General features: G+C 37.1%; 1 protein-coding gene across 1 annotated transcript in view; it reads left to right on the plus strand.

Moving 5' to 3' along the window:
* PCLO (piccolo presynaptic cytomatrix protein) overlaps positions 1-15105 on the plus strand; it is a 388529-nt gene that overhangs the window by 227941 nt on the left and 145483 nt on the right. Inside the window, exons 8-9 of the mRNA XM_075722389.1 lie at positions 1667-3875; positions 9911-10059. Of these exons, the coding sequence (XP_075578504.1) occupies positions 1667-3875; positions 9911-10059 (2358 nt within the window). The remainder of the gene's footprint in view (positions 1-1666; positions 3876-9910; positions 10060-15105) is intronic.

A 15105-nucleotide genomic window follows, 5' to 3' on the forward strand; every position in this document is an offset into this window, starting at 1 on the left:
TTTATTGAAATCTGAAACATGCAGAAGTTGATGGAATTTAGATGAAGAGGGTGAAAAGAGCTAAAATGGCACTTGAAAAGGTAGTGAATGTTTCTTTAAAGATCCATGACAAATGATATGTTGATTATTGTGATTTGCTAAGGTTAGGTAACAGGATAGCAGCAAAAGAGGGTTGGCAACACATTTTTAAAACTTTTACAATTTGTTGATGACATACTAGAATCAACAGAGAAAATAGTGATTTTTAAACTCCTAATTAAAATTAATCTTGTTGACTTCTTATTTGAGTGAAGTAGCATTTATTTCAGAAGAAATTACATTTTAAATTAATAACAATTATTGCTTGCTAAAGTGCTGTGCTTGTCTGCAGAGGCAGAAGAGTCAAGTTGGTTAATATTCTTTTTACTTCCCTTATTAAACTGTGCTAACGTGTTTCCATATTTTGCTATTAAAATGGCTGCATTCTGTAATGGCTGAGGTGATTATTTTTAGTGTATGTGTATAGACCAATCCCTTTTCCTTTACTAAGGGAAAATTCGTAAGAAGCTCTTGGGGAGATAGGATACAATTTCAAAATCATTCAAGTCCCACTTCTTATGTATCTACAAAATGTATCTACATTTTGTAGGAGCCTAAATTTACTTCAAAACTAAAAAGAACCTTTCAAAAATCCTAGTCATTTAGGGTGCAATTTAGATTGCATCTAACTAGTTGCATTGCCTACTTTCCTAGATGACGAAGACAGATAGGTACCTCCGAAAAATGACTCATCAGCCTAAGGTAGATACTTCTGCTAGATCAGGGTGAATCACCCTTCTACCATTAACTGTGGGGAAGTCTGGACATCTGGACTGAACTAGATTCCTATATTTTTATCCCGTTTAACTTTTTTTAAGTTTTAAACTGTAGGCTTGGAACTGGAACAAATTTCATTTAAGAAAGCCTTCAATGAACTAAAGAAAGCTCACACCACTTTTGTAAAGCACAAGAATCTTCCCTGAAAATATATATGTAGGTGAGGCAAAAATGACAAGGTGGACTAAGAACTACCTGCTGTACCAAGTGTGTCTACACCAGAAAGTCCTGCTTTGGTATCTGGATTTCAGTACAAGTCATAGCTGCTCAGTACACGCTCAGTGTCTGGCTCAGAGACTTCTAATTGGTTGTACAGATTGTACAGATTATACATATATTTATATATTAATAGGTATATATGTACATTTATAATTATACACATATTTTTTCTATTAAACGTTATATAAAAGGAAGGTGCATAGGTCTATATATATTCCCCTCTCACACATGCATGCATTGTATATGTTTATGTATAATCATATGGAGATTAAAAAAAACCTTTTAAATTACAGTCAATTCAATTTCAAGAATATAAAGTAGATTTTTTCAATCTTAGGCTAAACTAAGTCCTAATGAGTGTCACCCTTATTTTGCATTCAATTGCTTATTTTCCTAACATTTAGCAGACTGTCAGCATTTTTTCATGTCGTTTTCTGCTGCTTATTCACAGATACCACAAGCTTCCTTTCCATTAGAGAAAGTATGTGGTTAAGATGTAAAGCCATACCATGAAAAATATTTATACAGCTTGTGATTAATTTGTGATGAAGCCTCCAGAATAGTGATTCAGTCTTGTTTTCTTCTGTTGCAGACAAAAGGTTCTTCAAGCATAACTCCATCAGGCACTCAAAAGAAGGTGAAGAGGACTCTGCCCAACCCACCTCCAGAGGAAGCAACAGCAGGAACTCAGTCTCCATATACTTCTGTGGGATCAGTTTCACGCAGAAGGATTTGTAGGACCAACACTATGGCCAGAGCCAAAATTCTTCAGGATATAGACAGGGAATTGGATCTGGTTGAACGTGAATCAGCAAAGCTTAGGAAGAAACAAGCAGAGCTAGATGAGGAGGAAAAAGAAATAGATGCCAAGCTGAGATACTTGGAAATGGGCATTAATAGGAGGAAAGAAGCCTTACTAAAAGAAAGAGAAAAGAGGGAGCGTGCCTATCTCCAAGGAGTAGCAGAAGAACGTGACTATATGTCAGACAGTGAAGTTAATAATACCAGGTCAACCAGAATAGAAACTCAGCACGGCTTGGAAAGACCACGTACTGCACCCCAGACAGAATTTAACCAGTTTATGCCACCACAAACCCAGCCAGAAACACAGTTTGCCCCTGCTACAAGCCCATATGCTCAATATCAGTATTCATCTCCTGCCCTGCCAACTCAAGCACCAACTCAGTTCACACAGCAATCACATTACCAACAACAGCAGCCTTTGTATCACCAGCAGGTTTCACCCTATCAGACCCAGACAGCTTTCCAAACAGGAGCTACTATGTCCTTTACTCCACAGGGTCAACCTCCACCATCACAACAGCCATCATATCAACTCCCATCACAGATGATGGTGATACAGCCAAAGCCAAGACAAACCACATTATATTTGGAGCCTAAGATAACAACCAACTATGATGTAATTCGCAATCAGCCTCTCATGATAGCACCAGTTTCAACTGACAGTAATTATGCAGTTTCCCAGCTGGGCAGTAAATACTCTACGTTGGACTTAAGGATAGGACTAGATGAGAGAAACAGCATAGCAAGCAGCCCTATATCAAGCATATCTGCAGATTCATTCTATGCAGATATAGAACACCACCATACACCCCGAAATTATGTGCTAATTGATGACATAGGAGAACTTACTAAAGGAACAGGAGCACTTGGTTCCAGTTTTAGCCTCCATGAGAAAGATCTGACCAAAACAGATCGACTGCTTCGGACAACTGAGGCCAGGAGAGCACAAGAAGTGTCAGACTTCCTAGCACCACTGCAGACTTCTTCTAGGTTACATTCTTATGTTAAAGCTGATGAAGACCCAATGGAGGACCCTTATGAGCTCAAACTTCTGAAACACCAGATAAAACAAGAGTTCCGTAGAGGTGCAGAAAGTCTCGATCATCTGGCTGGCCTGTCACAGTATTACCACGCGGAGGGCAGCTACAGGCATTTTCCGAAATCTGAGAAATATAGCATAGGTAGGCTTACTCTTGAGAAACAGGCTGCTAAGCAGCTCCCAGCAGCCCTCCTTTACCAGAAGCAGTCTAAACACAAGAAAGCTTTGATAGACCCCAAACTAACAAAGTTTTCACCTATCCAAGAAAGCAGAGACCTTGAGCCTGACTATTCAAGCTATATGACTTCTAGCACTTCAACACTTGGGGGAATTACTACTAGGGCAAGACTTCTTCAGGATGATATCACTTTTGGCCTTAGAAAAAACATTACTGACCAACAGAAATACATGGGGCCACCACTGACTTCATCCATTGGAGCAGGCCTAGGGACTGCACTAGGTCCAACAATGAGATCCACATTACAAGATGAAGCAGACAAGTCTTATAGCAGTGGTAGTAGGTCTAGGCCCTCATCTAGACCCTCCTCAGTTTATGGGCTTGATTTGTCACTGAAAAGGGATTCTTCCAGTTCTTCTTTAAGACTGAAAGCCCAAGAAGCTGAACCCTTAGATGTTTCCTTTAGCCATGCAGCACCTTCTGGAAGAACTAAACCCACCAGTCTACCTATTAGCCAAAGCAGGGGAAGGATCCCAATAGTAGCGCAGAACTCAGAGGAAGAGAGCCCACTAAGTCCCGTTGGCCAGCCAATGGGAATGGCAAGAGCGGCAGCTGGACCCTTGCCACCAATATCCGCAGATACCAGGGACCAGTTTGGATCGAGCCATTCATTACCTGAGGTCCAGCAACATATGAGGGAGGAGTCACGGACTCGAGGCTATGATCGAGATATAGCCTTCATCATGGATGACTTCCAGCATGCCATGTCAGACAGTGAAGGTAAATTAGGCCTCAGACTGGTATCTTACTATCACAACACAAATCCTCATTTCTATGCATGTGTCTAATTTTTGTTGTACTTCAAAGACTTGTTCCTTTTTGTGTTCCTTGGTGCATCTTCTGTGTATCTACATTTTTGGGGGTTGATTTGTTTTGTTTTATTTGATATTTTTCATTTTACCCTAACAGCATTTTCTGGATGGTGTTAATCTACTTTAGCATGCTCACTGTATTGTTGTTGATTTGCTATCCTTTTGGTTTGCTTGTGGATTTTCTTTTTCACTTGTTGATGTCTACTTTTCTAATGATACTGTGTAGAATATTCCATGTACAATACAGACCCTACCATCAGTCTTTATGTGGAGCCTTCTCCAGTGACTGTGAATCATTGAACTTATTTGCAATAGTTTTTGTTGAGATTTGGAAATAATCTCCCAAATCTCTAAAAAACTCTAGGAATTTTATTTGCATGAAATTTCATGATAGAATTCAAGAACAGATAATTCCATCTCCTGATGCACCACTTTAGATCTGCATTCATATAGAAATAGTATGTTCATTAAGTACATATCGTACGTTAGAACCATATAGAGCTTACCATGATAGCAAAATAATGTTCTACATATGGTTTGTTGAAAGCATCCTGTCATGTGGACTTCTGTGCATTCAAAATTGTGATGATGTAAGATAATTTGTCATTTGGATGGTGCAAGACAATCTCACCCTTCAATAAACTCGCCTAAAGTATTTTACTTCTATTGATGGATTATGCAGCATAGCTGGTTTTATATGCACCCCATTCGATATGTCTGCCAAATAAGCACAAGAGTTTCTCTCACTAAGGTTCATGAAAGGAACCTTTCTGATGTATTATAAATGGTGCAATTAGAAATGTTTCTTCTGAATAAGTACAGCAGAATGTTAAAGCTGATGTTGAGTACCAAATAATTGCAAATTATGTATCAGTTTTGTTTGAGTCAGTTCAGACTTAATATATTCTAAATTGTTTAAAAAACATAAAGACAGTCTGAAAGAAAATGAAATTAATATGTTCAAATTTGTATGCGCTCCCTTAACTTTTTCTTACGTGTATTTACTGCACAATAAAGAGACTTTGCATGTGCTATATTGTCTGTAAATGGCAATGATTGTCTCAAAAGACATATTTGCATGATTATGAAGTAGTATGGTTTATTTTTTAGGTTTATATTAACCTCAATGTTCATTATTACATTATTGCTTTTTTACACATGCTGAATCTTTCATAAACATTAGAAAATTGAATCTATTTGCCTTCCTGATAGTACAATATATTGAAGGGGTTTGTTCAGTAAGTTTCCTTTCATATTTCTTAGATATTTACAATCCCCTCATGAATTCTGTGTTTCAGGAGACGTTCAGGAACATCAGCTTTTTGATTTTTATCAGAAGTTTAGTGTTTTCACTGTTCTTAAATTCTTAGCACACAGAGTCCTAATCATTAAATCTGAAGGCGGTTGAGAGGAGCTCCCCAAGTTACAACTCATATCATTCTTTTTAAAAAAGTAGATGTTATCTTTTCTCAACTCAGCTTGTGACTTGTAAGGGTCATTCTAGGGGGCATAGGGCTTTTCCTCCTAAAAACTGAGAACCAAACTGGACCAAAAAAAGACTATTTGGTGCAATTCTACCTCATATAAACATATATGCATAGCACCTCATAGGGAATTATATTTCTTCACTACAGTGCATTAAATTTTTGTTATATATTTGTACAAGGCATACATGTTACGTTTTAGGTTGAACATATTTTGGTTTTAAATTTGTCTCTGTTTAGTTACACTCTTTCAGAAGTATTCTAACTCAGTTCACCTGTTCCTTATTAGATTGATATGTCCCTGAATACCAGGGCTTCCCCTTTCAGCAATATTTTTCTAATTTCTATCAAGCTTTTGTTTCTTCACAAATAGCTTATTTTTGCACCATTTTATGTAAAGTCTTGGGAAATCAAAACAATTTATGACATTATTTTCAAATATGCTGTCTAATAGCAAGTAACTTGAATTGAAAATAATTCATATAATATGAATATAAGATTAAAAATGTTCCAAAGAAGCAACTACACTTCTTCAGAAAGTTATGGCCGCCTTCTCTCTGGGCTCAGGGCACTTTTCTCTGTAGTGCCCTGACAGTGGACAGCTATTCTGGCATGTTGCGTCCAGCCTTTTAACACAGTTTGCTTTGCTTTTTTCTTTTTTTATTTTTAAACAACTGCTGCATGGTGTTGATGAGATTTCATTAAAAGAAATCAGTCTTAAGCACTAGCTTAGGAAAACTCTTCTTGTGCGAAAGCTTCAATTTTCATCTTTAGAGACTTCTAAAAATGAATGTAAGTCAAGGTATTAAATTTAAATGGTTTTTCTCTATTTCAAATTGAGAGATATGCTTGACTTTCTGTTCATTTTTTACAAGTCACATTCTGTAACAAATACCAGAAGAGAATACAAATAGGACTTTGAGGCCAAACCTTCCATTTTTCACTAAGTACACCTACATACTGTAACAAATCTTAAAACCATGCTTCAGCACATAAGTAGTGCCTACGCTAGGATTCCAAACTTAAAACAGGTTAAAAAAATGGCTTTAGTGTCAAAAGAGCACAACATCTGGTGGTTCCCATTGAAAATAAATAGTGTGTTGAGCTTTTGAAACACCTGGTATTTTCTCAGGGTTCCGAGTACCATGACAAGTCTGATCCAGCAAATAGCTCTTTATTAGCCCCACAGCTGCCACAGTTTCCACAAACTGTTAAGTATGTTGAAGATGCTAATTTTCAAGGATGCTGAAGCTAGTGCTCAGTTTTATGACTGCAAATAGTCCCTGCTGGTCAGCTGAGTAGTTATAAAATGTACCTTTTCTCATCTAAAATATATTTTTTTTCTTTTATATGCTAATTTGTTAATTCTACTGTAAAGTTTAGAAATTTAAAATTCAGGTATAAAGACATCAAGAAAATTTAAGCTGCACAATGAGATTTGACAACACACATCCCTCAGTTGAGAATATCAGACAATATCTTCTTTGCTGATTCTCTGCTGAGGACATGAAGTTAGTGAAGGTTCAGGGTTGCACTCTGCCAACAACGGTAGTGTCTGTTACATGTCTATAACTTTATTAAGTCTATTGATCACTACAACACAGCTGACCTGTTATTTTCATCTGTGGTATTTACAGTGATCACTATTAGTTCTCTGATCAAGTTTCTTGGACTCCACAGCCTGTAGTCCAACCTCACCTTGTTAAAGTGTGTGCGATTAACAGCATGGGACCTTATTGACTCCAGCACAAGTTTTTTACAGGTGGAACGATCTGGCTGCATATTGGTAGACTTAGAAAAAAAAGCACGTATCCTCTAAGACTGTCAGTGATCCATCTTGGCTGTTCTCAGGTTTCCAGCTGAAACAAATCCCAACTAATCAAGCCAAAACTAGTTGTGTGTGTATATACATATGAATGTGGGGTTTGTGTGTCTATACACACATACATGCTTACCTTTTTTAATTTCATATAAAACACACACATTCATCACAGTTTGGTAAAAAAGTAAGCTGGTCTGAACTGCAGTATGGGATTCTACATATGTATTAGCTTTTCTAAAGAAATTCAGCAAAAGTTATTTCAGCTGAGACAGGAGGATAAAAAAAAAATATCATTCTTTCTTCTGCCTAGCTAATGACACAGATTGTGATAGTCAGCATTAGTATCTGGGACCAGAAGAATGCATTAGGCTCCTCATGTAAGCTTCAGTAAGAAGTTCTGTCAGGATGAGTTATGAACCAGACTGGTACATGCAGGCACTAGTCAATTGGCATAAATGTGTAAAGAATAAAGGATTTGTGTAGTAGATCATAATGGTTTATTGAGAGCAATTAATCAATAACTAATCACTAGCCAGACAAGCATCAACCTTCAGTAAAGCTCTATTTAATTCATATATGCTGAGCTAAATAATATTTTCAAACCATTTCATATTAGATTAAATTTGTGCACAGTTAGGAAAGAAGAGACTGCATAATATCTGTACCAAGATTAAGAATTATCCAAAGGCCTAATATAATATAGGATGCTTGGTTTTACCACATTAAAAATATTATTTTTCAAAAGTCATGTATATATATTACTCCTCTTTTTGGAGAATTTTAATAAAATAGTCATGAAAAACCACAACTTTTTTTTCCCCCCATTGCTGTGGTTTAACCCCAGCCAGCAGCTAAGCACCACACAGCCGCTCTCTGACTCCCCCTTGGTGGGATGGGGGAGAGAATCAGAAGGGTAAGAATAAGAAAACTCATGGGTTGGGATAAAGACAGTTTAATAGGTAAAGCAAAAGCCATGCACACAAGCAAAGCAGAACAAGGAATTCATTCACCACTTCCCACCAGCAGGCAGGTGCTCAGCCATCTCCAGGAAAGCAGGGCTCCATCACGTGTAACACTTACTTGGGAAGACAAATGCCATCACTCCAAATGTCCCCCCCTTTCTTCTTCTTCCCCCAGCTTTATATGCTGAGCATGACGTCATATGGTGTGGGATATCCGTTGGGTCAGTAGGGGTCAGCTGTCCTGGCTGTGTCCCCTCCCAACTTCTTGTGCCCCCCCAGCCTGCTCGCTGCTGGGGTGGGGTGAGAAGGAGAAAAGGCCTTGGCTCTGTGTGAGCACTGCCCAGCCCTAACAAAACCATCCCTGTTATCAACGCTGTTTCCAACACAAGTCCAAAACGTAGCCCCATACTAGCTACTATGAAGAAAATTAACTCTACCCCAGGCAAAACCAGCACACCCATTAAACTTTTTTCCAATTATTTGCCTAACCAACTAGATTATGTTTACCTTAACAACTAAGTAGAGAAGATTATGCACACTACTATTTTGCATTTTAAGTTCTCCTCTTCTGTGTCATGGAACAACTGCATTCATTCTTGTTACTATAGCAACAACTGACCTTATTTAAGGTTTGCAGTTTCTGGTGGTTTTGCTGAAACAAATACTGTCTGTCTTTGAATTCTAAATTTATTATGCTTATTTAAGCATAAAATTCAAACTTTCATTACATTCTAATTAGCTGCACATTGTTTTGGTTTACACTGATGGGCAACATAGATGAAAATCACTGTTTTATAGTGGAAATATTATTAAATACATAGGAGCTGATTCTCAACCCAGTGGAGTGAAACCTATGTCAGTTGACCCAATAGTCAGTAGGCATAAATATGTGTATTTGCAAAACTGATTTCGATGAAACAGTGTTATTTGATCCCCAAAGGGTATCTAACACAATAGATTTTATACAGGTTTAAAACTGTTGGAAATGTAAGAACATTAGTCTTAGAGATTTATTGCAGAAAGAACATTCCAGCTAACTTTCCATGCACAAAGAAGGTTCATACTGCAAAATTGGGGGGTGGAATTCAAAATGAGAACACTTGCAATATTTCTGCTTAGAATTAAAAAGAGTATAGATTGCTTCATATCTTCTTTGATTTAGGATGATACTGATTTCATAAAGGAGTCTCAACTTTCTTATAAGCAGTTTTAGATTATTTCAAAAACTTTTTGAACAATATTCAGTTCAGAAGTTTGGGAATTAGTGGAGGTTGGGTTTTGAGATTTGTTTTTTGGGGTTTGGGATTTTTTTTTCCCTAGCCTACTGCAAAGTAACTAATCTAACTAATATTTTTCGTCAAACATTTTAGAAATTTGTGAAAACTGCAGTGTATTTCTGAGCTGCCAGAGGGAAGGAAATGGCTACAGCACTAGGCAGTGGGTTTCTTCTGGTATTTAATATCCATAGTTTTGACATAAACAGAATCTTCTCAGTTTGCTATATCACTTACAGCTAAATTATGCCTGAGTCCAACGTCTCAAGTCTCACCTGTAACTTTGCTTTAGCTGCATGGCCAATTAGTAACCACTATGCATGTTTGCTATGCACAATGCACATTATTGCCCTTTGCCCAGCACTGGATCAGAACATTTGACCTGTCCTTGGTTTTCAAAGCCTATCATCTCCGTCGTGAAGAAACAGATTGGTTTGACAAGCCCAGGGAGTCTCGTTTGGAGAACGGACATGGCCTCGACAGAAGGCTGCCAGAGAAGTTGTCCCACTCTCGACCACCAAGTCAACACCAAGATCAAGTAAGCTGTCAAGTAAGCTGTGCCTTCAGTTTTATAAATGTTTGACAATTTAATCATACTGTCCGATAGTGTAGGGACTGCAGGATTAATCAAATTCCAGCTACGTTCACCTGAAGTGCTGTTGAACCTGTATTTGTCATCAGTACTTGGTGATGAAAATACAGTAGCATTCATCTGCAATTCAGTATTAAATTTGCAGGTTGTCTTTTGATTTTTGAAACATATCTGAAAGGAGCTAATCTGCTAACCAGAACTATCTATACATTAGATACTCCTATTAAAAAAAAAAAAAAAAGCCTCAAAAAAACCCAAACAGTCCCATTTTACCTCATCAGCTTTATACCATCCAAATTCAAGCCCCTTCTTTTAGCAGTTTAAGGAAGAGAGTTGCTTTATCCTGTTGACATTGTTCCCACTTTTAGTTGGTCAGTATAATCCCAACAGTCTGTAATCAATTATTTACTGAATAAATCAACAACACTTTATCAATCTAATAATTAGAATATTTCATTTATTATAGCAAGAAAGAAAAATACCATATTCTGCTTTTCAAACCTTCCGACCTTGAAATCTAGTTCACCTTAGTATACCATCACATATCCTCTTTGTATTAATGAAGTTTATATATTTCAAATCTTTAAGGTCTTCACTTGATTATTTCAGTTATCATTTTTACTGATTGATTAAGATTATACTCTGTTTTCCATGAGAGGCAATGGATGCAAGAGAAAGTATTGCATGGCCCCTTTGTGGTACTTAATAGCTTATATTGCTCATGTTAATTCCTCAGATAACATGCAAACAGGAATATCCTACTTTCATGCAACCTTCAAAACTTTTTTGCTGGTGAACTTTTTCACTGACATTTGACAATCGAATGTAGGTTTTATGAAGTAAGGATGTAGTTTTTATGAAGTAAGCATTCAAATATCTTACAACACAAGCTGTCATTTATTTTTATTTATATAGGAAGAGTGAACTTTTCCTATCTCTAGTTTAGCATATATTGAGATTTACACAGCCTAGGTTGTACTGAGCCTGCCCATTTCTTTTTGAGAAAGTGGGTTTTACACAATACAAGTCTTACAGGAATCTATTCAAATAACTCACTCTATGAACCGACTTCATTGCAGGTTAAAGGATGTTTTTGAGTCTTCACAACTCTTAATATCACTGGAAATAGATTAAAAAACTGCCTATCTAAGCACTTTAGTCCTCATGAGAAACATACATTAATCTGAGTGTACATAATTATATTTGACCACTACAGCTTACAAAATTAAATACAAAATTAAAAATTTGCTTTGAAAATCAAGTTTATCCCAGAAGAGGATTACTGTTATCCTGAGCTCTGTGATATGGAGGTGGCCAGTAAGATGTATTTAGCTTTTAGCACTCCAGAGCTTTTGCCTTGGGAAACAGTTGCAGGGCAAGTTACTAGTCATAAAGGTCCGATCTCTGTTTTTTCTTTCATATAAATAGCACTACACTAGCACCAGTCAAAAGACTTCAATCAAAATTTTTCAGGAGGAAGGTTAAGGGGCCTGAGAGTTCTTGTTTTCTTGGTTTATTTCCAGAAGGAAAATATATTTTTTTTTCTCCCTGAAGCTGTTGTGATATCTCCATGTTTATATGGAAATAGCGATACCACATTTAAAATCTTGCCAAAGGCATTTTTTAAAGGTTTTGTAAAATATGGGTTGGAAACTGGAGAGTCAACATGTTCTAAATAATTCTGTGTAGTACCATGTAAAGCCTCTTCAGAAGAAAATTGATGTGGAAGGAGAATAGTCCCTCTTCACCTGTTTCCATCCGGTTTAGCTACTGTCATTCACCCACTGGTACAAAATAGTATCAATGTGTCTGCAGAAGAGAAATGACAGTTCTCACCAACTCTGCATCATCTACCTTGTCAAAATGTTACTCTGATTTTGTGTGTGTTAAATATCTTGTGTGAACATTTGTTTGAGATAACTTTAAAAAAAAATTATTTTCAGACACATCCAGAAATTAAATTACTTAAAAACAGGATAAAAAGGATCAGAGCCATTTAAAAAAGATTCATTAGCTCCACATTGAATTCTGAAAGTAGAACACTTAGCAATAAAAGCAAGTAAATCAATATTAACATCTCTATTTTTTAGCATTGATTTTATCTTTTAAAGCTATCAAGAAAAATAAACAATTTTCAGGCTAATGAGTGTGCTGAGGCAAAGTATACACTCCCTAAAGACTTTTTCAGTCCTGTCTCTTCTGTAACTTAAGTTACTGAATTCATTGTCCCATTCTGTCTCCTGTATCCACAACTCAGTTCTGCACAGATAACTAGTGTCCAAGCATAATGTAGTATGGAGTGAAAAATGGCAAATTCTTCTTCATCCTGACCATCTGAACAGGTCCACCTTCACCCAGAGCTTTCTTTGTTGCAGAGGCTTTCCTGAAATCAGTTAGGATGACAGTTTCCTAATTAGCATAGTAATTAAGCCACTGCAATTCCTTTAATATCCTGTACAGAGGGCAAACCAACCACAAAAGGAAATATTTGCATCAGTAGCACTAATCTGCTTGTAATGTATCAGTCAAAGTTTCCAAGTACACTTATCCACTATAAATTTTCCATTTGTATTTTCTTCTTTGTAAAAAATGTGAATATTTTACTGACCACTACGTTACTTGTATTCCAGAAGATTTTGCTTCACATTTGTGAAACGTCAATTTCCTTACTAGATGAAATCAGAACTGCTTGATTATGTTCCACAGAGCTTGTACAATTAAAGCTAATAAATAAAACACAACCCCATGCTTTTGAAGCAAGAATGCAGCGGTGACAACCCTGAACTTCCAGGTTTCCATGGATTTCTTATAACCTACCAGATTAACCTCACATACTGTATTGTTAATATTAAAATATATTTGTTTCTATAGCAACTTCTGTGATGCTACATAGTATTCTTAAATCACATTAAACTGCAGTGCAGTTTAGCATTTTAATAGCTGTTTCCCAATATAGTGATTCGGAACTGCTCACCTGAGGAGGGTAAACATGGCTTAAACCTAATCAATACATTATCTATTGCAGATTTCTCACTGATCCCTGTTGACCTAACAGTTTGCTTAGTCACTGCCAGTTGACCTGCAACTTCTTTAAATCTCCAGACATCAAGGCTCTTTTTATGATTGTTTTCTGTGAAAATTATTTGTATATCCTGAACTAAACTGGCTATTTCAAACAGGTTGGGAAGGAACAGTAGGAGGAGGTGCCAGGGGAGTGAGAGATCATGACAAGGAGGTGGACAGTGAGAGTGTATTAACAGGAGATAAGTAGCTTCTCAATGAGGGGTTTAAATACAGAACCTCCAGTGAACACAGGTGGGTCTTTTTAAGCCCTAAACAAATAATTAAATCTCAAACTCATCATAATATGAGTGTATCATCATCAGTCACTTTAGCAACAGTTTTCTAAGCACAAAAAGAAGGCAAGGGCTCTAGACGTGCAACCTTTTGAAAGTTAATCTGCTATTTCTAAAGGCCTTCAAAAAGTGTATGCTTGTCATGGTTCGCAGATCTGTACCATTTCCTTGAAGTACCATTTAAGTCACGTCTTTTTAGGGGCACATGAATATTTAAAAATGATGAAAAAATGGGTCATATGGTGAAAAATGGGGTTAAAATGAGAAAATGCAACTTGTGACAGAGATCCAGAAGGCTACCTGCAAACTTTTGTTCCACATTTAAGTCCATACTGCCTAGCTTTGATTGTTTTCCAACTAGCAAGGAGATTTCATTTTAATTTGTAGTAAACTGCTTTCTCTGTTTGAGGCTTGGGGGGGGGAGGCATTTTTTGATTCAGATTCGCTGGAAATACGATGAGAAATAGGACCTTTCCAAATTTCATGTAATTGTTAAAATACCTAATCTAATCAGTGAATTTTTAGCCACCCCTTCACTGTAAGTCAAGACAGAATTTAGCAGTTTCTCATTTTTTAGTCACCCAGCAATGTTATTCTCACTGCATGCCAGAATGACTTCTAAATGAAAAGTCAGAGTTCTGTACTGACCTAACTGCAGAAGCAAAGGCCACTCACTTTGCAATTTATTAATGAGCAGGAACATGGTATTTGTTAAGTTTTTCTTCAATACTTCTTTTGCAAAATACCTCCATCATCAGGGATCTATCAGTAGAGACAACTTTCCACCTTTAGGATTTCTAGAGAACTTCACATTCTTGCTCTGTGCAGAGGACACGTAGTGGTTCAAAGGATTACCTTAGCTGTGGAAATTCCTGGTGCCAGCTTTCACAGGGCTTGTGCACTCATGCAAGTGCCTGTGGTATCTGGAAATTAGGCTGATCTCTAACCCATCACCTTGAGCATCCTCATCCTGTTCCTGGATACCTCACTCAGATAAAATTTCCCTTGCAGACTGTATTTTCTAAAGGACTACAGCCAGGCATAGCTGCTGTGATTCACCTTATCAGGCCCTGTCTAAGATTTTGGTGGAAGAGGAGGTGCAGCACCATTTAAAAACAGAGATTACTGTGGCTGTGTTGATCTGATCCAAAGCCCAGTTAATACATTACAGCTGTTGCTATGGACTTTGGCTGGAATACTAAAATACACTTGATGCATTTTAGTTCTTAAATGAAACATTAAAGAAATTTACTTTTCTTAATTGTCCTCTTTACCTTATAGAATTCCCTTATATGAGGCTTCCATAGAGTTCTTTATCAGACAAAAAGTGTAAGAAAAATGAAGTGTGTATTTAAACAGATCTTCTGTAACAGTGTTAGAAAACCTCAGCACATTTATTTGCCATTCATTCCATTTTTCAGAGGGGCTTTGAGCTGACTAATACCATGAAGCATGTGACCAGAGCTTAAATTCCTGGAGGAAATGCTTTGTAGTCCAGTTCTCATTTAACTCACTGGGATGCAGCCCCCAAGGGCCCACTGAGTAATATGCAGAAAAATGTGACCTGAGTCCCATGTCAGCTCAGTGAGCACAATAGGAGGGAAGATACACTGGAAAGTCAAAATGTGTCTGTGATCAGGAGAGGACA

This window comes from Pelecanus crispus, chromosome 1 (genome assembly GCF_030463565.1).
Source record: "Pelecanus crispus isolate bPelCri1 chromosome 1, bPelCri1.pri, whole genome shotgun sequence".
NCBI lineage: Eukaryota > Metazoa > Chordata > Aves > Pelecaniformes > Pelecanidae > Pelecanus > Pelecanus crispus.